Here is a 20,217-nt window from a genome sequence, read left to right on the forward strand (position 1 = left end):
AATATTGATCGTGCCGAAATGATTAGATTTCAGGATATGACCATATTCGTTCGATGAACTATTTTCATTAAAGATACGGATCAAGGCCTGTCAACCTAACAATAATGAAATGATTTAAAACAATGTATCCGAAAAAATGAAGAATTAAGCCAATATTGATGATGAAATTATTTAAGAGAAAACAACACATTGAAATGCCTTCCATCTGAAAATTAATAATTTACTAATTTTAGTCGAAATCGGTGATACCCAACCTTTTGTGAAAGTGGAATATTTTAATATATTAGGGCATTTTGGATGAGATGACTGACAAGATCGCTGAGTCAACAAACATAATTGTTGGATTGGTTTATGTTATTGCGGTTTCGAGTGGCTTTTATAAACCTTCATCAATGTTCTTAGAAAATGTCATTCAGTCAATCTTATTTATCCTTCACTGTCAAAATGAAAATGCGGTATATCACGGATCGTGATATATTACCGAATCTCAATTTTCAATGTTCGGCACGACTAATGCCCGTTTTCCCTCATTTTTAAGGCTTAGTTGAGCAAATATTGAATTTTGAGGTAGCCTAATTCCTAATTATAACTCGTTTGCGGCAACCCCAATTCCAAATGAATATTGGCTGCAGAAAAGATTCGAAAAATCACGTTATGACACGAACGTTTCCATGGAAACATAATCTAATCTCAAACTTCAATAAAATCATTGGAAAAATATCCATTTCGAGTTTTATGTCACAGATAACAGTGGCAATGAAAAGGATTCGATTTAATATCATCGGGTGAAGAGACAGAGAAGTGCTCAGAGATTTCTTCTATATGCTACACTACAATCGTGGAAGATTCGTATTAGCTCTCATTTTTCATTGAAAATAATTTCCCAATCAACAGCTAATGCGAATTATTCTCTGATTTACTTTGGAAATTTTTCAGATGTTTGTCTGGACTACCAGGAGAAAACTTGAAATGTGCACTACAGAATCCTTTCCAATATTTTTTTTTAATCAAATTAGTACCTATACCGTAAAAACAGATAGCTCTAAAGCTTGATTTTCTATACAGTGACTCTATCAAACACAGTGGCGACAATTGGAAATTTAGCAAGAATATGGCGTCTCAGCCATGCGGATTGGCTCACGTCACGTCACGTGACCAAATCCGCCATATTCTTGCTAAAACGATGAAAAACGAGACCACAATTGTCGCCACTGTCTCGTTAGAGTCACTGTAATTTTCTACAGTGACTCTGTTCATTTAATCTATGGTGTTTATTCGTCGGCTGGCCATAGAAATTTGACACATTTCACACTGTAAAGAATCAAAATGTGAGGTTAGGACGCTATTCAAAACATGTTTGTGCTTGAATCCTATGTTGGCCGTTCTACGTAAAAGTAATTACTTGTTTTATCTTTGTGTGAATTTACTTCGTAAAATGTTACGAAAATATAAGATGCACATTATTAACGTTTATATAAAATTGAAGCAATATCTTATCTTTTGTTATTTGCATGGTAAGTAACAAGAGATCAGTGTTTGGGTGTTTATTTTTGCTTTAAAAGAGTATTAGATTATTGACACAAAATATGCAGATGCTTGGATATCCTTTCGGAATAATGGTTGAAGACGTTACATCAGCTTCATTTTAATCTGATATTTTCATCTTTATGAAAAAAATATTTATATCTATTGTAAAAGAAAACAATTCTGCCTGACTAGATGTAGTGACATGCTTTTGTTCACATAAAATTTTGCGTTTCTTTTGTATTTAATGTATTTATATATATTTTAACCCAATATAAGCCAGAACTGATATATGTAGAATGAAAAAGTTCGATTTTTTTTGTATAAAATAGTTGTCAATGTTCAGTGAAATTTTGGAAAAATGTTTTTTCAATTCCCAGAAAAATAGCATCCCATTTATGGACGATGGCCAAAGGGGAATAAATGTTTGAAAAAAAAAAACAATATGGACTTTCAGATGGTATTCGAAATATACTCGAGGTTTTTGTTTTTTCATTTGTCTTTTTGAGATGAGGAGACACATTCCTTTTGCTTCCGTCTGCCTAAGTTCAAAGTAGATGATGGTAAAAAGAATAAGAACCTACGACATCCAATATTTCTTCTCCTCTTATGTCATTCTCTTCAAAATCTACTGTGTCGGTTGAGATAACCGGGTCTGGAGGAATTATTGCTTTATTAATATCCATATCTTTCCAGAATTCTGGATCTTCAAATGTGAGTTCAATGTCACGGACAGTTGGACAATTCTGCTACTCATAATTATCACTTCCAGCCAATGTCCCAAAATTGGGACTACAAAATCAGCAAGGAATTTCGAACAGATAACGAAGAGAACCGGGTCAATTATATTCTCTATCGAAAGAACACGCTATTCAGCAATAAGACTGTGATGGTAAAATTCAAATTTTCTCGTCAGAAATATATTCAAATCACTCTACAATGTATGACAATCTAAAGACGCCTGACTTATTGAATCAGTCTCATTTATCTTATAGTTACTGAGAACTATCTGACTATAAAAAAGTGAAGAACATACTTTAGCAATGGCAATACCAGTGTACTGTAGACTGTAGATTTCTTTGATAGAATTTAAGAAATCTTGCCCAAAATGGCGTATCCCAAAAATGGGACGTTGGCTGGTGTTGGGAATTTGGGAAAGTAATTTCCCCCACCATTTATATTCCGAATTAACTTCCGCATTGAAATCATCAATTGCCACCATGTTTTCGTGTCTCCCAATAGAACGAAATTTTTTGTCATCCTCTTCTCTCACTATCTTTCTGATTGTGGAAACATGTAGCTGAAATATTACTCGTGCAGATTCAGATGAAACATGATATCAATTTAGGTACATCGAATATGTTCGATACAGTCTGATAAACCGTCGATTTCAAAATTCAGGATTACTATTAGAAATTTAGAAATATTAAAAAATAAGCAGATATTCATTTCTTCCTTTGATATTGTTTCTTTGCTTTTGATGTGCACTTTCGGTATTTTTGCAGCTAAAAAAATTGGAGTTGATAAATGGTAGTGGCAACTTTATTTTGACATTGACGACATTTCAAGTGATTATTATATGGCCAACCGACTGCTTATATAAAAGTTAAAGTAATATAAATAAACGTCCTAAGAGTGATGATAAATTATTTCATTAAGTCTGGAATTCAGCACATAAATGTGCTCTGATTGCAAAATCAGTTTCAGTTGAATGACATAAGTTCCTTCAGTTGAATCAGTACAGAAGAACACTACTTATATGGACTAGAAGGTCGGTCCATTCGAAAATCAACTTTTTGCCGTTTTTGTATCAAATATTAAGAAAAAAAATTTGGAACACCCTGTATACAACCCAAGTTTGTTTCGTACGCGAAAGTCATCCTCAGGATCTCAGTGACCTATTTTCAAAATTTCAGCTCCCTACAATATAAAATGCCTTTTCTATATGTATATTTAATTGAATTCATGGCAATTTTTTGTGGAGAACCGCTAATATCCCAGAAAGTTTCAGAAGTAGGGAAAGGGAACTACTAGACAAAAATACTCAGATTGGGATAGAGAAACAAAAAAAGTTGAAATAAATAGGATGTTCACTTCCACTAACTAAGTTTGTGGTATGTATTTTTTTATATAATCGACAACTTCGCCAGATTGAAAATATGATAGATCAGAAGCGTAAACCCTGGTACCATTGAGTATTTAACTCAATGCTGTTACCCAAATTTTCAGAACAATCCGTAAACGTCTAATAACCCACCGTGGGTCACCCTGTATAGAGCTACAAGAACAATAGCTATAGATGTCACGATTTTAATCGTGGCAAGAACTTTACTGACCTGTATTGTTTTGTGAGCATATTTCATCAGAATTTTGGGGTTTATTTAAACTGCTTTTCCTTTTACTACTTTTATCCTTGTCGAATGCACTAATAATAGTTCTTGATCCACTAACCAAAGGTGATGGAGGCATACGAGTTCTCTGAAAAGTCAAAATGACGATTAGTATAATTATATTATATTATTTACTGGAGATAGGAATAATTCAAAAAATCATATAGATATATACTACATATACATATAGATAAAATATTAGAATATACAGGTTGGGCAAAATTCGTTGTCTACTGAAGGGTTCTCGAGAACTAGAGCAGCTAGAAGAAAACGGACGACACATTCTCTAGCTCTTATTTCCTGTCTAATCCACAACTGAAAACAGATCTAGCCTAACGTTCATAGATTTTGAGCTACGAATGAAAACTGAGAAATTGTCATTTTCAATGAAGCTGAATAACTCGCTTATTTGAACTCGTATTCGGAATCCGTTGTTACATTCACTTTTTTATGACGAATTCGGATAAGATATTATTGAATTTTTCGATCCAGTCATTTTCGAGATACGACAGGGAATTTTAATTTTTCAAATATAAACTATAGTGGAAAGTTCTTTCATATTGCTGAAATTTTTTTGCTTATTTCAAAAATGTATCATATGTCGCTATTCCCATAAATATTACACGAGAAAAAAAATTTAATACTTTTTCCTGCTAAATTATAAGTAGGCTGGCATTCATAGCGACCGTTGAATATGCATTATCTTTTGTAAACCTGAGCCTCTATGATTGGAATCACGGATTGAAAAATAAAATTTACGAAACAAGAATACCATATTATGAAAAATTAATAAACGCCATACGTGGTGTTAGTTTGGCATGCTTATCTATCGATGGTTCACAATTCGAACACTACCCTTGATAGATGTATCTATTTTTCATCATCTTACTTCTTGTAAAAATTATATTTATAGTTTATTATCGTATTTTTTATATAACTGACTCTTTAAGTTTCTTTCATAAATAAAAAAACCGATAATTGAATACATTTTTTTCTTTAATAATCAGACGAAAGTCTTTTACTGTCTTAAGGATATCGATCTCGATGTGAATATTAAAAAGAAATAATTATTCGAATGTCGGAAGACACACAGAAGGTTGATTTCACATAGAATTATGTGGAGTTCACGAACCATAATGCATTTTCATCGGTCGCTATGGTTACGCCAGCCTATTGTAAATGCAACAGTGAAATGAAAATCAGGAAAAAGAATTGAATATTTTTTCTTACATTAAATTTATGTGAATAGCGACATATGATAGATTTTTGAAATCGGCAAAAAATTTGCAGCAAGATGGAAGAACTCCCAACTATAGTTTACATTTGAAAAATCAGAAATACCTGTCGTATCTCGAAAATGACTGGATCAAAAAATTTAATAAGATCATATTCGAATTCCTCATAAAAAAGTGCCTGTAGAATGTAGCAACGGATTTCGAATTCGAGTTCAAATAAGCGAGTTATTCAGCTTCATTGAAAATGGCAATTTCTCAATTTTCGTTCATAACTCAAAATCTATGAACGTTAAGCTAGACCTGTTTTCAGTTTTAGATTATTCAAGAAAAAAGAGCTCGAGAATGTTTTATCAGTTTTCTTCTAGCTGCTATAGTTGTAGAGATCCCTTCAGTAGACAACGTATTTTGCCCACCCTGTACAGTCATCTACTCATCTACAAAAAAGAACTCTGAGGTTCTTTGGAAAAACTTCAAAATTTTTTATGTAGTGAACCCCTGTTTTTAATCAGAAAAATCCACACCCAAGTTGGTGTGGTGGAAATCATTACATATTTTGAAAAATAAATATTCAGAGCGCACTATGAGATGTTTCAGACTCCTTCCTTTCATTGTTTATTCCAAAAATTCGTATGTGTTTTGTTTTTTCAGTTGATGTTATTGAAGGCGAAGTAACGAAGGTCTAAACATAAAAGCTTAAACTTGGCACAATGTGTCAGAACCAGCCACAATTCGTTTCACCATTCGAGAAGCTGACCCAAACAAAGAAGTAAAGTATTTATCATACAGCACAGCTCAAGTGGAGTCAATGAATTCGGATTCCTTTGCTATATACATGACATATCAATCTGCCTGATATTTAAGGAATGTACACCGATATTCTACGGTAACTGAACTCGGTTATTTCTGTTCTACGAACAATGTTATTATGTTGGAAGCGTACCTATATTCCATTAATAATCAAATCGATCGAGTGGATTTTCTGTTGTAAAAGTTAATGAGAAATGATCCATAAATTCGATTGAAACTAATTGATTAACGAGAAGGTGTGAATGAATTTCCGAGTTCCGATTTCGAGCCGAGCTCTAAATTAATGACATTGGGTAAATTTGATATTGAGAGCGCGAAACGGAAGTTTCGCTTCATTACTTCCAATAATGAATTTTAAGACAAGACGAGCAGATCGATCGGTGGAAGTATTAGAACTACAAGAATATCATATTAATACAAGAATATCTTAGAAGTAGAAAATGATTTTGATATGAGATTAATGTATTATAATAATAATGATAAGAATTCTCCGAAGTCATATAATTGAAGTTTGAGCTGCAAATATGTAGTCTTCTTAATATAACGATAGGCGAAATAGTAGACGGTACATTCAAACTCGAGGAAAGTGCGGAAATCGAAGCATTGAAGGAAGGAGATGCAAAAGTTTCTAAGTATGAAAGAGGCTAGAAAGATCAATCAGAGCCAGATGAAGTGAGTATTAACAGAGGAGTTCAGTCGAAGATTACTGGTGGTATTCTGCTTTCATCTGTAAGCCAACCTATAAATTTTCATAAGCTTTTCCTTAACTATCCACGATAAGTAGTTCAAAAGTAATTCTGTAAAGAAGATAGTTACAAGAACATTTCCAGAATTGCATTATTTACGAATCTGTCAATCGGACTCTGACACTGACTGTAGCCTACATTGTACGCTACAGATTTGTAACTTACTGACGAAAAGCAGAATACAACCATAAGAAGGATAACTAAAACTGGTATAATCTGATCGAAGCGATTAATAGCTACGCTTGCTCGGCACTGAGCTAACTCATTCAGTATCACCTATTGGACCACCACCGATTTAGCAGCCTTACAGAGACAAATGAGAACAATAATATCAATAATAATAACAATGCTGACGAAACATCATGAACATTACCCTAAAAGCTCAATAGTGTAACGTTTTCTTCGCTTGATTAAAACGTCCAACTTATTAAAATTATTTATTTACACTTAATACACACTTATAACTGACAACCTAACTATCACACTACTATTTATTTCCACTCTTGTTTATTTTCACTAGTCGCTTGCACCGTTACTGTACTTGTACTTGTACTTCCTACCTGCTCCTCCGCTGGGCTTATATAGGCGCCGGAAACATTCAGGTAGATTCGCGGTTATTCTGGAATTTCTCGACCGCTCTGTTTCTCGAAAGGTCCGACCGCAAGGGCCGGATTGGTTACACTGTCCCCTCCTTAAGCCTGTTCTGTCCCAGAACAGATTTAGTGAATTCCTCCGAGGACCGTGGCGAAACTTGCACTCATCACCATTCCTACAGTAGCCATTCTGATGGAAGTAGCACTCCACAGTTTTTCCAGGCTCCCTGGCCTGCTTTGGGTTGAAACTGCACACCAGGATCCTTATACCGGTCCCCTGAAATACCACCTCCAGCATGCTTCGCACAACTCGCCAATTTAGCTGGTCCAATCCACAACCGAGCTTGGGAACAGCTAATTTCCTAACCCCAAAGCGTTGAAGGTCTTCTTTCAAGCTATGCAGTGCCGTCCATAGATTCTGATAGGTTGGCTTCTGATAGGAATGTTGCTTCGTGACTAGGTGATAAATGAACCGACCTTCAGCCTTCAATTTCAAAACTTTTCCGATTCTTGGCTGCTGTCGCAATAGTTGTTCCTGACGTCCAAATTTATTTCTGAATACTCTTGCTATTCCTTTGTTCATACGAAGGTCCTCCGCTACGCAATGAGCGAGAGAGTATTCCTTAGACGCGGTAAAGAGATCTTGATGTACTTCCTGTGTAACGCCGAACCGTGCAACGCGTGTCTCACCATAACAATCCATAAACTTCTGGTAATCACTGCTACCTTGCATCGGGGCTTCCACAAGACGTACTTCTTCTTCGTCCTGCGCGTACGGGGCTAATCGGTTGAAATGGACAACCTTTGGTTTTCCTCTGGGGAGCTTCCTTATCCGATAAACTACATCATTTATCCTCTTGATTATTTCATACGGTCCCTCCCACTGTCTCTGCAGCTTTGGTGAAAAACCTTTCTTCCTTTGTGGATTATGTAGCCACACCAGATCCCCAGTGGTGAATCCACCTTCAATAGCCTTGATGTCGTAGCGCATTTTCATTCGGTCACTTGCTTGCTGCATTTGATTGCGCACCTTGCCATGAATGTAATCCAGCTTGTTCCTTAATTTACTAACGTAGTCCTCCCCAGCTACGTCTTCTCCAGGCTTACATCCAAACTCTAAGTCGCAAGGCAGTCTTATTTCTCGGCCGAACATTATACTGGTTGGAGTTTCCTTGGTAGATTCTTGAACCGAAGATCTATATGCCATGGTGAATAGATGTAAATATTCATCCCAATCCCGCTGGTGATCAGAAACTACTTTGGCTAGATGTTTTCCCATGGTCCGATTCATTCGTTCGACCATGCCGTCTGATTGTGGATGAAGAGGTGTAGTCCTTGTTTTGTGAATTCCCAATTTGCTGCATACTTCTTGGTATAACTTCGATTCAAAATTTCGGCCTTGATCACAATGCAGCTCCAGAGGTATTCCAAATCTGCAGAAGAATTCTCTGACCAATTTATCAGCTACCGTACTTGCCTCTTGATTAGGAATACCGTAGGCTTCCACCCATTTCGTGAAATAGTCCATCGCTACCAAAATGTACTTGTTTCCATGGTCTGTTTCGGGAAAGGGGCCAGCGATGTCGATAGCTACTCGTTCCATGGGGGATCCGACGTTATATTGCCTCATTGGTGCTTTCCCTTTACCATAAGGTCCGTTAGCAGCAGCACAAACCTTGCATCTTCTACACCAATCTTTAACGTCTCTCTTACAATTTAGCCAATAAAATCGCTGCCTGACTTTTTCCAACGTCTTGGTTATCCCGAAATGTCCACCTGAAGTTCCATTATGTAGTCTGGTCAGAATGTCTGTCACACGGCTCTTTGGCACAATCAACTGAAGTCTCTGCTCAGTTCCATCTTCATTTTCCCAACAACGTTTTAGAAGACCTCCATCAATCTTCAATGTTTCCCATTGTGCCCAATACGACTTTACATTCTTGCTCAGTCTGGATACTTCTTCCCAAGTAGGTCGTCTACCGCTCTTCTTCCAACTCAGGATTACTTTCAAGTCGTTATCTTCCTCTTGTGCTCTTTGAATTTCTTCAGGTAGCCAGTCGTCTTCGATTACGGTGGTCCGCCTTAAATCGATCTTTTCTTCCAGGCGCGAACAATGGCTGCAATTCTCGGGACAAGGTCTTCTAGATAACGCGTCTGCATTGCGATGGCTAGTCCCCGCTCTGTGTTCAGTGTCAAAGTCATACTCTTGCAGCCTCTCAATCCATCTAGCCACTTGTCCTTCCGGGTTCTTGAAACTCAGGAGCCATTTCAAAGCAGCATGGTCCGTTCTTAGTAAGAATTTCCTTCCGTACAAATATTTGTAGAAATGTTCTACGGACTTGATGACTGCTAAAAGTTCCCTCCTGGTCACGCAATAATTCCGTTCTGGTTTGGACAACACCTTGCTGAAGTACCCGATGACTCTTTCCTGTCCATCCTGGACTTGCGATAGAACGCCGCCAATGGCTGTATTACTGGCGTCGGTGTCGAGCACAAATTTACCTTCAGCCCTTGCGTAACTCAGAACTGGAGCTGTGACCAGAGCCTTTTTCAATCGTTCGAAGGCTTCAGCGCAATCATCGGACCATATGTACTCCTGTCCATCTTCCGTCAATTTCGTCAGTGGCTTGGCAACGTTGGCAAAACCAGATACAAATCTTCTATAATAAGTGCAAAGGCCTAAGAAACTCCGCAACTCACTCTTGTCTTTCGGTATAGGCCATTCCTGCACTGCCTTGATCTTATCCGGATCAACTTTCACACCTCCCCGTGAAACTACGTGTCCCAAATATTTCACTTCTGTTCGAAACAGATTACACTTTTTAGGACTAAGCTTTAGGTTGGCATCGCGAAGTCGCTGGAAAACCTCGGATAGGTTGTGTAAGTGATCTTGGAATGATTTTCCCACTACTATCACATCATCCAGATACACCAGACAAGTTTTCCAGGAGAGCCCTCTCAATATTGTCTCCATCAGACGTTCAAATGTGGCAGGAGCATTGCATAGACCGAAAGGCATAACTTTAAACTGCCACAGACCCGTTCCAATACTGAAGGCAGTCTTTTCTTTGTCTTTTGGATCCAAGCCAACCTGCCAATATCCACTCTTCAGATCCAAGGTGAAAAACCAACGTGATCCCGAGAGTGTATCCAGGGTATCATCAATTCTCGGTAAGGGATAGCTGTCCTTTTTCGTGGCCTGATTGAGCTGCCTATAGTCTACGCAGAATCTAGTAGTTCCATCCTTCTTCTTCACTAATACTACGGGCGATGTCCAGGGGCTATCTGACGGTTCGATTACACCTTCTCTCGCCATGTCTTCAATAATCCTTTCAGCTTCTTCCCTTTTTGCCAGAGGAAGACGTCTAGGATGCTGTCGGATAGGTTGTGCATCACCAGTATTGATTTTATGCTGCACAACATCAGTCTTCCCTGCTTTTCCGTCCGTAGCAAAAACGTCGGAGAACGTTTGAACCAATTTTCTCACTTCGAGTAGTTGGTATCGGTCGAGCTCTTGACATTTTGAAGTGAGGAGGGACACCAGTTCTTCAGAATTGCTTTGCGATTTTGAGACTTCTGCAGTACTTATCCCACCCGAAATATGGTACACAGGTACACCACGTCCAATCAAGGTATCCTTCTTCAGGGTGACTGGAAACATGTTGACATTTAGCAATCGGATGGGAATGCTGTCTCTTACCCTTACCAAGGTCTTTCCAAGTAGTAGTCCTTTAGCTAAGGTTGTATCGTCAGAGGGCTCAATTACTCTCACGCAGCCACTCCTCGTTACGTCGTCACATCTACCAGTCACTATGCCTTCAGTTCGCCCTGGCAACGTGATGTCCTCGGTCAGTCGAATCCGATATATCTTGTCCTCCACATCATTGAATGGAATCTCTTCACTTCCTAGCCGAAGTACGTCACTCGGCATCCAAGCTTCTTAACAAGGTCCAATCCCAGAATAACTTCTTCCGTGATTCCAGCTACCAGAACTTCGTGGTTAACTGATGTGTTTCCTAATTCAATAGTGGAGACGATCGATCCATAAGTCGGTATTTCTTGTCCAGACGCAGTTCGAAGTTTGATCCTAACTGGGCGAATCTCCAATCCTTCAGCAATTTCTGGACGCACAATGGTTTTGGTCGAGCCAGTGTCTACCAGTATTTTCACATTTCGATCATTTATCTTTCCAGGGATAACTATGCTTGATAAATCCTTAGACATTATTCCTCGGATTATCACTTCGGGGGCATTTTTGGCTTGGGTCGATTTATGCCCCTTATCACCGACCCCTTTTAGTTTCCCTGCTGCGACTCTTTTTCCAATTCTGGACAGTTTCGCTTGAAATGCCCACTTTTGTTGCAGTTCCAGCACACAGTATCCTTTTTCCTAGTTTGTGATATTCTGCGGATTTGTTCTCTGACAATGTCCTCAATAGATCGGTCTGTTTCTTGGACTTGTCTTACACGAAGGTGTCCTCTATGCGACGCTTGCTTCGCTGCCTCTATTTCCAAAGCCTGGGCTAAGGCATCATCTATGGTTCTAGGGCGTGCTAGTCTCAGGGCTTGTTGTATTTCGCTATCCTTTATCCCGTCCACGAATGTCTGGATTGATAGCTGTTCCAGGAAGCTATCTGGAGCAGATGGATAAGCCAGCCTGACTAATCTCGCCACATCAGCTTCAAACTCTTGGAGATTTTCCCCTGTTTTCTGCACTCGATTCTTTATTTGTGCATGGTATACTTGTTGTAGATGAGCATCACCATATCTCATCTGAAGTTTCGATGTAAGAACTTCGTAACAGGCTTGTTGGCTCTCCGGAATCGTTTGCAGAATGTTGAGCGCCTCTCCTCGTAGAGCTATTATTAATGCCGTGGCTTTTTCGTTATCGTTCCAATTGTTTGCCAGCGCAGCAGCTTCAAACTGTTTTTGGTAAGTTGACCAGGGTATTTTTCCATCAAAAGTTGGAGGCTTGATCTTCATTCTACTACCTTCGCCGTCATTTTCCGCTTTCGCTGTGCTGTAGGGTGTTGAAGCCAGAATATCTGTTCTGTTTGACATTCTTTTCAAGGAATCTATCAATTTGGAATGATGTTCAATTATTCCTGCCATTTCCTCCAATTTTCCATTAACGTCGTCATAAACTTTGTCAAACTTTTCGTCAACTCTTTCATAAACTTTGTCAAACTTTCCATGAACACTTTCATAAACTTCGTAAAATTTCTCGTTCACTATATCAAACTTCTCGTCTACTTTTTCAAATTTTTCATTTATGGTTTCCAGTTTCTTATCCAATTTATCTGTAAGTTGACTCACCACATCATTACAATTTTCCTTAATCTGGTCCATTTTCTCATTCAATTTTCGAGAATTTTCTTCCAACTTACAAGAATTCTCGTCCATTTTCTCATTTAATTTTCTCAAAAAGTCCATTACCGCTTGAGTCTCCATCGCGTTCTGCAGTCTTGTGGTCACTGGCATGAACTCCAAATATCCAAAATTATTTATTTAATTCGAGCGATGTTGAACCGCACACTTGACACCAATGTAACGTTTTCTTCGCTTGATTAAAACGTCCAACTTATTAAAATTATTTATTTACACTTAATACACACTTATAACTGACAACCTAACTATCACACTACTATTTATTTCCACTCTTGTTTATTTTCACTAGTCGCTTGCACCGTTACTGTACTTGTACTTGTACTTCCTACCTGCTCCTCCGCTGGGCTTATATAGGCGCCGGAAACATTCAGGTAGATTCGCGGTTATTCTGGAATTTCTCGACCGCTCTGTTTCTCGAAAGGTCCGACCGCAAGGGCCGGATTGGTTACAATAGGAATTGTTGAGGAGTGATTGATTTGTACAGGGTGGGCAAATTTCGATGTTTTAGCACTACAGCTTTTGAACCAGTGGAGATAGACAAAATCTGATACCCCATTCTCGTTCTCTTTTTCTGAGAAACTAACAAGAGTAGTAGTCATTTTTGGTCACCTTCTTTTGTTTTCAAGTTATAAGCGAAAATTGGAAAATTGGTGATTTCGAAATGAATTTATATCTCCGCTAATGCTGATGATAGAGCTCTGAAATTAAAACATTAGTGTCATTCGGGGTAACTGAGCGCAGTGGGTAAGTGTGCGCAGTGCGTATATCTCGACTATGCAATGTATGAAAGAGGGGTTCATTTGGGTGAAGCAAGGGCGCAGAATCCCCAGATTAGTTTTTCATAGGAGTGCACCGTGCGACGTTTTGTTAACTTTTTATTTGCAATCTTGTTAATTTTCAGCATCTCTGCAAATTCTGCCAGGCCCAAGTTCCGAGTCCGACAGTGTAAAGCAATATTTTATTCGATCATGGGCATATTAATCTAAATTTATAATAAAAAATTTTAGGTTCTCTCAGCTGCTCAACTCTATAAGAACGTCGATTCAAATTTTGGCTTACTGGGGAAAGTGTGCGCGCGTAAGTGTGCGCATAGATTCATTATATGAGCATTAGTTCAGTGAGGAATAAATTATGACATTGTTGATTTTCTTGGTTAAGACTCGATCAATATTGTCCTATTTGTTCAGAAAAATATGAAGAGCCACCAACAGGGGAATGTATCAAGTGTTGTGTTCACCAAGAATTGTGGCACGAACAATGATACACTGCTTGTAAAAAGGCGCTTCTGTATTGACAATAAATAGCATTTCTCTAATATTGTAACATTTTGATGACATTATTTTGTAATTTGTTTTGATTGTGTGGTTCACAAAGCACTGCGTTCACTTATCCCGTGAGGGTGCGCACACTTACCCGCAATACGGCGCATGTGAACGCACTCCGACTTTCTCTATTAAATTCTTTTTTGCGCAAAGAAAACGTTTTTGTTTGTTTGCTTTTTGATGTTTTCTTATAGATTAGAAAATTCTCTATCTTATGAATATGTTTTAATTTTCCTAGCTTCAACATTTGGAACAGGGTATGGCTTGAAAGGCAAAAGTGCGCACGGTTGCCCCGAATGACTCTATACAGGCGCTTTTTTTAGTAGAATCCAGTGGCGTGCTTGCCTTTTTAGCAGGATTTTTAATTACGAAGCTATGACACAAAGTTATGTTTTTTTAAATGAGAACACTAGATTTTTGTGCAATTTTTTGAAAGCTTAATTTTTACTGATTTCAAAAATATATGACATCATATGATTTGTATCAATATAAATAATAGAAAATGGTAAAAAACTTTTTTCTCAATATTTCTATGGTTTCAACTTTTGACGAGCACAGAAAAATAGAGCTTCCTATCAGAAGAGCAGTCTCCTTCCGGCAATGTCATTCTTTCTATGCTTTTTACCAATTTTCACAAAATTTGAATCTTGGAGAAATTGAGTAAGAAGCATAGAAATAAAAGGGCTTATAGAAGGAGACTGTGGTAATAATAAGATGCTACATTTTTCTATTCTCATCAAAAGTTGAAACCATAGAAATATTGAGAAAAAAGGTTTTTGACCATTTTTTATTATTTATATTGATGCAAACCATATGATGTTATATATTATTGAAATCAGTAAATATTAAGCTTTCAAAAAATTGCACAGAAATCTACTGTTCCCATTTAAAAAAACAACTTTGGGGCATAGCTTCGTAATTAAAAATCCTGCTAAAAAGGCAAGCACGCCACTGGATTCTACTTAAAAAAGACCTGTATAATGTTTTAATTTCAGAGCTCTATCATCAGTATTAGCGGAGATATAAATTTATTTCTAAATCGCCCTTTTTCCAATTTTCGCTTATAACTCGAAAACAAAAGAAGGTGGCCAAAAATGACTACTACTCTTGTTAGTTTCTCAGAAAAAGAGAACGAGAATGGGGTATCAGATTTTGTCTATCTCCTCTGGTTCAAAAGCTGTAGTGCTAAAACATCGAAATTTGCCCACCCTGTACAACCCTATGTACCAGGAAATTAAATTATTCTACGCTATATAATAATGGCTGTCTAATATTGTTTTTGTTCTTTCACCATTCTGTCGACTGTCAATTTAATGCAGATTCGCATTTTAATTAGCCTTTATTAAGATGTGTGCACTTGTCACTTTTTGCAAGCATCAACATGTCAGCAAATCGGGGATATGGGATTAGTTTCGTGGGGGCGCCTCCATGTCATTCGGTTCGTTCTATCCTTGTTCTACCAAAGAAAGTCCAATGATACTTTCTCGTTTTATTTTGTTTTGCGTTGATATCGAATATCGATCAACGATTTCAAAATATGAACTGGCCTATTTTGTCAGCTGTTAAGGAATATTTGTGATTTACAGTTTAATTTTTGTTGTAAAAACAAATCTGTCAATATTTCAACACTATCGAAGGTCGAAGGAGTATTTACTATTCTTCTTCAAGATAATTTCTGTTTGACAAATTTCATCCATGAGGAGGGTAATTCAATATGATTTTAATGAAACATATTTGATTGGTCAAATATCCAATATATTCAGTTGACGGAAAGGGAATTTTCACTATATCTACTCGTGAAGAAGAATATTTGAAGAAAAAGAGTCGAATTGATTCATATATTTCTGTTTCTTGATACATTCTCACATCACATTACGTATTTCCAATACAGTGCCTTTGAAATATTGCAGAAGTTGCCATAAAACTCAGCTATATCCGTCCCGAATGTTCGTTCATCTTATTTGATTCTGCCAAAAATTTCAACAACACCGAATGCTTAGCTGTAGTTCTTGATTGTCCATACAGAAAACTGACATGTTGAATTAATTAATCTTCTACACCCTTTCTCGAAATTAATATATTTTCACATACCAATAATCGTTTATAAATACAAAAAATTTTTAAGTCGTAGGAAAGTATTCAAATCATTTTCAAATATCAATTGACAATGCTCTGTCGAATTCTAAACAGCGCTATCTACAGTGGAAAAAATGAAACTGATCCGATATCCCCGACAAAAATGAAACAAAATCGAATCAGTAAACACCATAGTTTTAGACATCTTAGCCTTTTTTTTTTTTTTTTTTTTTTTTGGTGTAGCAGGGGGAAAATCTGCAAACAGACGAACACACCCTCTCCTGAGGGGGAACAGTGTGGGGATTCTCACTCTCTGAGCTCGAGACCCACTAAAAACCCTTAACTGCTTCTTCATAGGTTCCGGGCATTTTGCCTATTAACCAGTTGACTCTTATGGTTTCTGGACTCTCACACGATCGTAGTCGTGTTGATATTTGTATGCTGCCTATAGCTTTTATAGGTTAAGCTCTTCTTTGGTTACATTTAAATCCTTAACTGATCTCTCGGTCTTCGGTGGTAGGTTCTTGACCTTCTAGCTTCTTCTGTTGGATCGTAGTCGACTAATCTTCGTAGTTCCTCATTTGGATGTTGTTTGGCTTTGTCGAATATCCTTTCCGCCTTTCTCTTCATAAATTCTGTAACTGGTTCCCATTCCAAGTCCTTGTAGATTTGTTTGTTCCTAACAAACCAGGGTACGTCCATCGCCATTCTAAGGAGTTTATTCTCAGTGGCCTGTATTCTCTTGATGTGGGTCTTGGCTGCGAAGCCCCATGCCGCCGATCCATATGTGAGTTGTGGTCGCGCAATAGTTTTAATCATCGTCAACTTGATGTTCTTATTCATATGACTTCTTCTGCCTATGAGTGGATAAAGTTTACTCATTGCGGCTTTTGTTTTACCAACAGCACATCTGATGTGGTTTTTCCATGTAAGTCCTCTGTCAAGCGTCACTCCTAGGTATGTTGCTTCATTTTTCCATTCAACCTCTTGTCCATCAACTTCAAGGTTCTCTTCCATCCTCAATCTTCTCTTTTGCAGTAATATTGCTTGAGTCTTTCTTCCATTGATTTGGATTTTCCATTTGATGCACCATTTGAGTAATTCATCTATGGCTTCCTGCAGTCTCCGGTGTATGATCTCTGGGCGTCGATGTCTGAACGCTATTCCTGTGTCATCTGCGTACAAGGTGAGCATATTCCTAGCATTCTTCGGGATATCATAAACGTATATTACGTAAAGTAGAGGTCCAAGTACCGATCCTTGAGGCACTCCCGCTTCCAATTGTCTGGTTTGAGAGGTTGCTCCATCTATCTTCACATAAAAGTTTCTATTCCTCAGATAGTTCCTTATAATCTTGCATAGCTTGGTCGAATATCCTGCTTTTTTCATCTTGTAGATTAGGCCTTCATGCCATACTCTATCAAAAGCTCTCTCGATATCCATCAGAACTAATCCTGTGGCCTGTTTTGTCTGCATTCCTTCGGTGACGTATTCTATGAGCCGTAGTAATTGGAGTTCAGTCGAGTGTTCTCGTCTAAATCCAAATTGTTCGGGTGGGATTATCTTCAACATTTCTGTTTCCTCATTCAGCCTTTTGGCGATAACCCTCTCGACGACTTTCCCTAGTTAGCCTTTATGGTGTATAAATATCAACCAATAATGAAAACTGTGACATATTTCTTCACCAATACAATCTTTGGAAAGGGAAAGACCACCGAATGGAGTGTGACCAACGACAATAACGAGAATGAGCCCTTAGTAAAGGTAATTTCTTTATTCCAACTCAGTTATTTTTCATGGACCAGAGGTATATTCACTAATTCATATCATCATATCATAGTCATGGTATTTCGTGCGGAAATATCCTGAATAATGAATTTCTCTAATCTACAAAATGTAAACCAACACGCATATCTCGGAATAACCTTCTATTGTAAATTGACATGGCTTGAGCACATTGAACAATTAAAATCAGACTGCATTAAACGGATGAACATGCATGCAAGCAAATAATACATGGGGAGCTGATGAGAAAACCCTTCTGACCATATACCGAACACTTATAAAATCGAAACTTGACTATGGTTCAATAATATATGCAACAGCTAGAAAAACTTCACGAAAAATAATATTTCGCAAAATACCACACTCCGAATAGCTACAGATGCTTTTATAACAAGTTCTTCAGAAAGTTCACGCAAAGAAACTAGATGCTACATACGAGGCAAGGATATCTGCTGATGAACAAAACCCCGTAAAAAGCCAAATTTATGGACAGAAGTTAAGAGAACTATAACCAACCGAAACCATTTTATATACGATTTCCAAGTCACTCAATACTTTGGGAAATTTAGACCTTCGTGAATCTTTCTCCTCTTTCAAAAGTCGTCACAAGAAACTTTTACTTCGGCTGTAGCGTTGGAATTCGAAATTCAATTTCAGTTGAGATTTTGCATTGGAAAAATAATAATATATAAAATTAACCCTTTCCCCACTCCTCTCCTAATCCCTCATTATTAATATTAATAGGTAAGCATAATTACTCTTGGCGCTGTCTCTCTTGTAATCTATGAATTCTATTAGTTTAAGGCTGTAACAGATTCCTTTACGGGAAATCTGATCGTTGATACCTTTTGTTATTAAGTGATGAGGTTACATAACAATAAACCTATATTTATTTATTTATTATTTATTTATATCGTAACACTTGTTGATATTCATATCAGTGGGTGGTATGCATCTGAATTTATCCTTATTATTTCATTCATTGCCTCCCCGTTTAGGCGTGATCATTCTTTATTATTTCTGACTTCTTCTCGGTTCTTGACAGAAACTTTTTGGAAACAAGTCAAGATTTGACCTGCTTTCTGAAATCTCATAATTTAAAAGATGGTCTGGGTGGAAACTGAGACACCCTAACTATAGAAATCTAATGCCAAAAAAGAATTCAATATTTTCATATATACATACCTCCCAAGACTTATCAGTCGTGCCTGAACTTTTGGGAGATCCATTCTCTGTGACAACCGATGCAGCAGCCCTCAACCTAGAAGCTCTTGTCGTTCTAGGCCCATCAGTAGTGGGTCTTTCTCTCGTCCCATTCGGCGAATCAGACGGCGTGGAGGTCTTTTGATTTTCTCCAGCGAGCCTGGCCTGTATTTGGGAACTGAGCTGTTGACGCCTCTCCTCCTTGTAGCGGGCTATCCGATTAGCCCTAGAATCCTCCCTCTGGTTACGGTCAGACATTATTCATTCTGTTATACGGTTCACGAAGAAATTGCATTGAATTTTTGACGTTAGAAATGTCCATTGGTGTCCTCCTGGTATCGATTTCGGAAGGCTAAAGCTGTAAGAAAAGATAATTTTGAGTTTTCTGATCACAAGTGAAATTAATCGAGTAGAGGATTTGTAAATGAATATCAAAATAATACCCGATAGAAAAAACAAGCATCTATTCCAATGAGGAAGTTTGCATATCGATACTGAATATTCGAAAATATTTCGATTCCAAGAAAAGGAGACAATTCCGAGACTTTGACTTTTTTTTCATCCCTATAAACATTTCGAATAAAATGTAATATACAGGGTGTCCGGAGAATAACTGTACATACCCTTACCAGAGATAGAGTTGGACTAGCTGGTTACGGATGGACTATAAAAATTTAATTTCTGGATTTCCCTAGAAAGCTACAGGATGATTTTCCAACTTCATGGAAATACTTAGACCATCATAAAATCCAGACTTATTGACGGATATTATTGAAACTTAGGAGGTTATTGACACATGCTAAGGTCAAGTCAGAAAGATATCAATTATTTCATTATTCCAGGGCCGGACTCATTAATCTTCATTTAAAGTATTCAGGGTGAAAAAAAAACTTTGTATTTCGAATTACAATTAATTGATTCGCTTTTCAGGAAGAAGCTGAATTATGCTTCAATTTTTGGTATCACTCAAAGTTGTCACATCAACAATTATTTTTTTATGAATTTTTGAATTTGGATAAAGTTCGAAAAATTGAATTTTTCACCATGAAGAGAACTGAAAATCTCATGTTTGAATATAAAATGCGAAAGTTTTAGTGGAAAATTTACAAAAAAGTTCAGAACTTCAATAAGCACTTCAATAACGAAACA

The 20,217-nt window shown here is 37.5% G+C and overlaps 1 protein-coding gene across 3 annotated transcripts in view; it reads right to left on the bottom strand.

The window, feature by feature from the left end:
- The window catches only part of LOC123314772 (supervillin-like), a 275,601-nt gene that overhangs the window by 112,720 nt on the left and 142,664 nt on the right, over nucleotides 1-20,217 (bottom strand). For all 3 annotated transcript variants that reach the window (XM_044900124.1, XM_044900132.1, XM_044900115.1), the window contains exons 2-3: nucleotides 19,051-19,426; nucleotides 3,861-4,002 (exon numbers count right to left, since the gene is read on the bottom strand). In XM_044900124.1, coding sequence (XP_044756059.1) covers nucleotides 3,861-4,002; nucleotides 19,051-19,326 — 418 coding nt within the window. In that variant the 5' untranslated portion in view covers nucleotides 19,327-19,426. The remainder of the gene's footprint in view (nucleotides 1-3,860; nucleotides 4,003-19,050; nucleotides 19,427-20,217) is intronic.

Source organism: Coccinella septempunctata, chromosome 1, assembly GCF_907165205.1.
Source record: "Coccinella septempunctata chromosome 1, icCocSept1.1, whole genome shotgun sequence".
NCBI classification, from domain to species: domain Eukaryota; kingdom Metazoa; phylum Arthropoda; class Insecta; order Coleoptera; family Coccinellidae; genus Coccinella; species Coccinella septempunctata.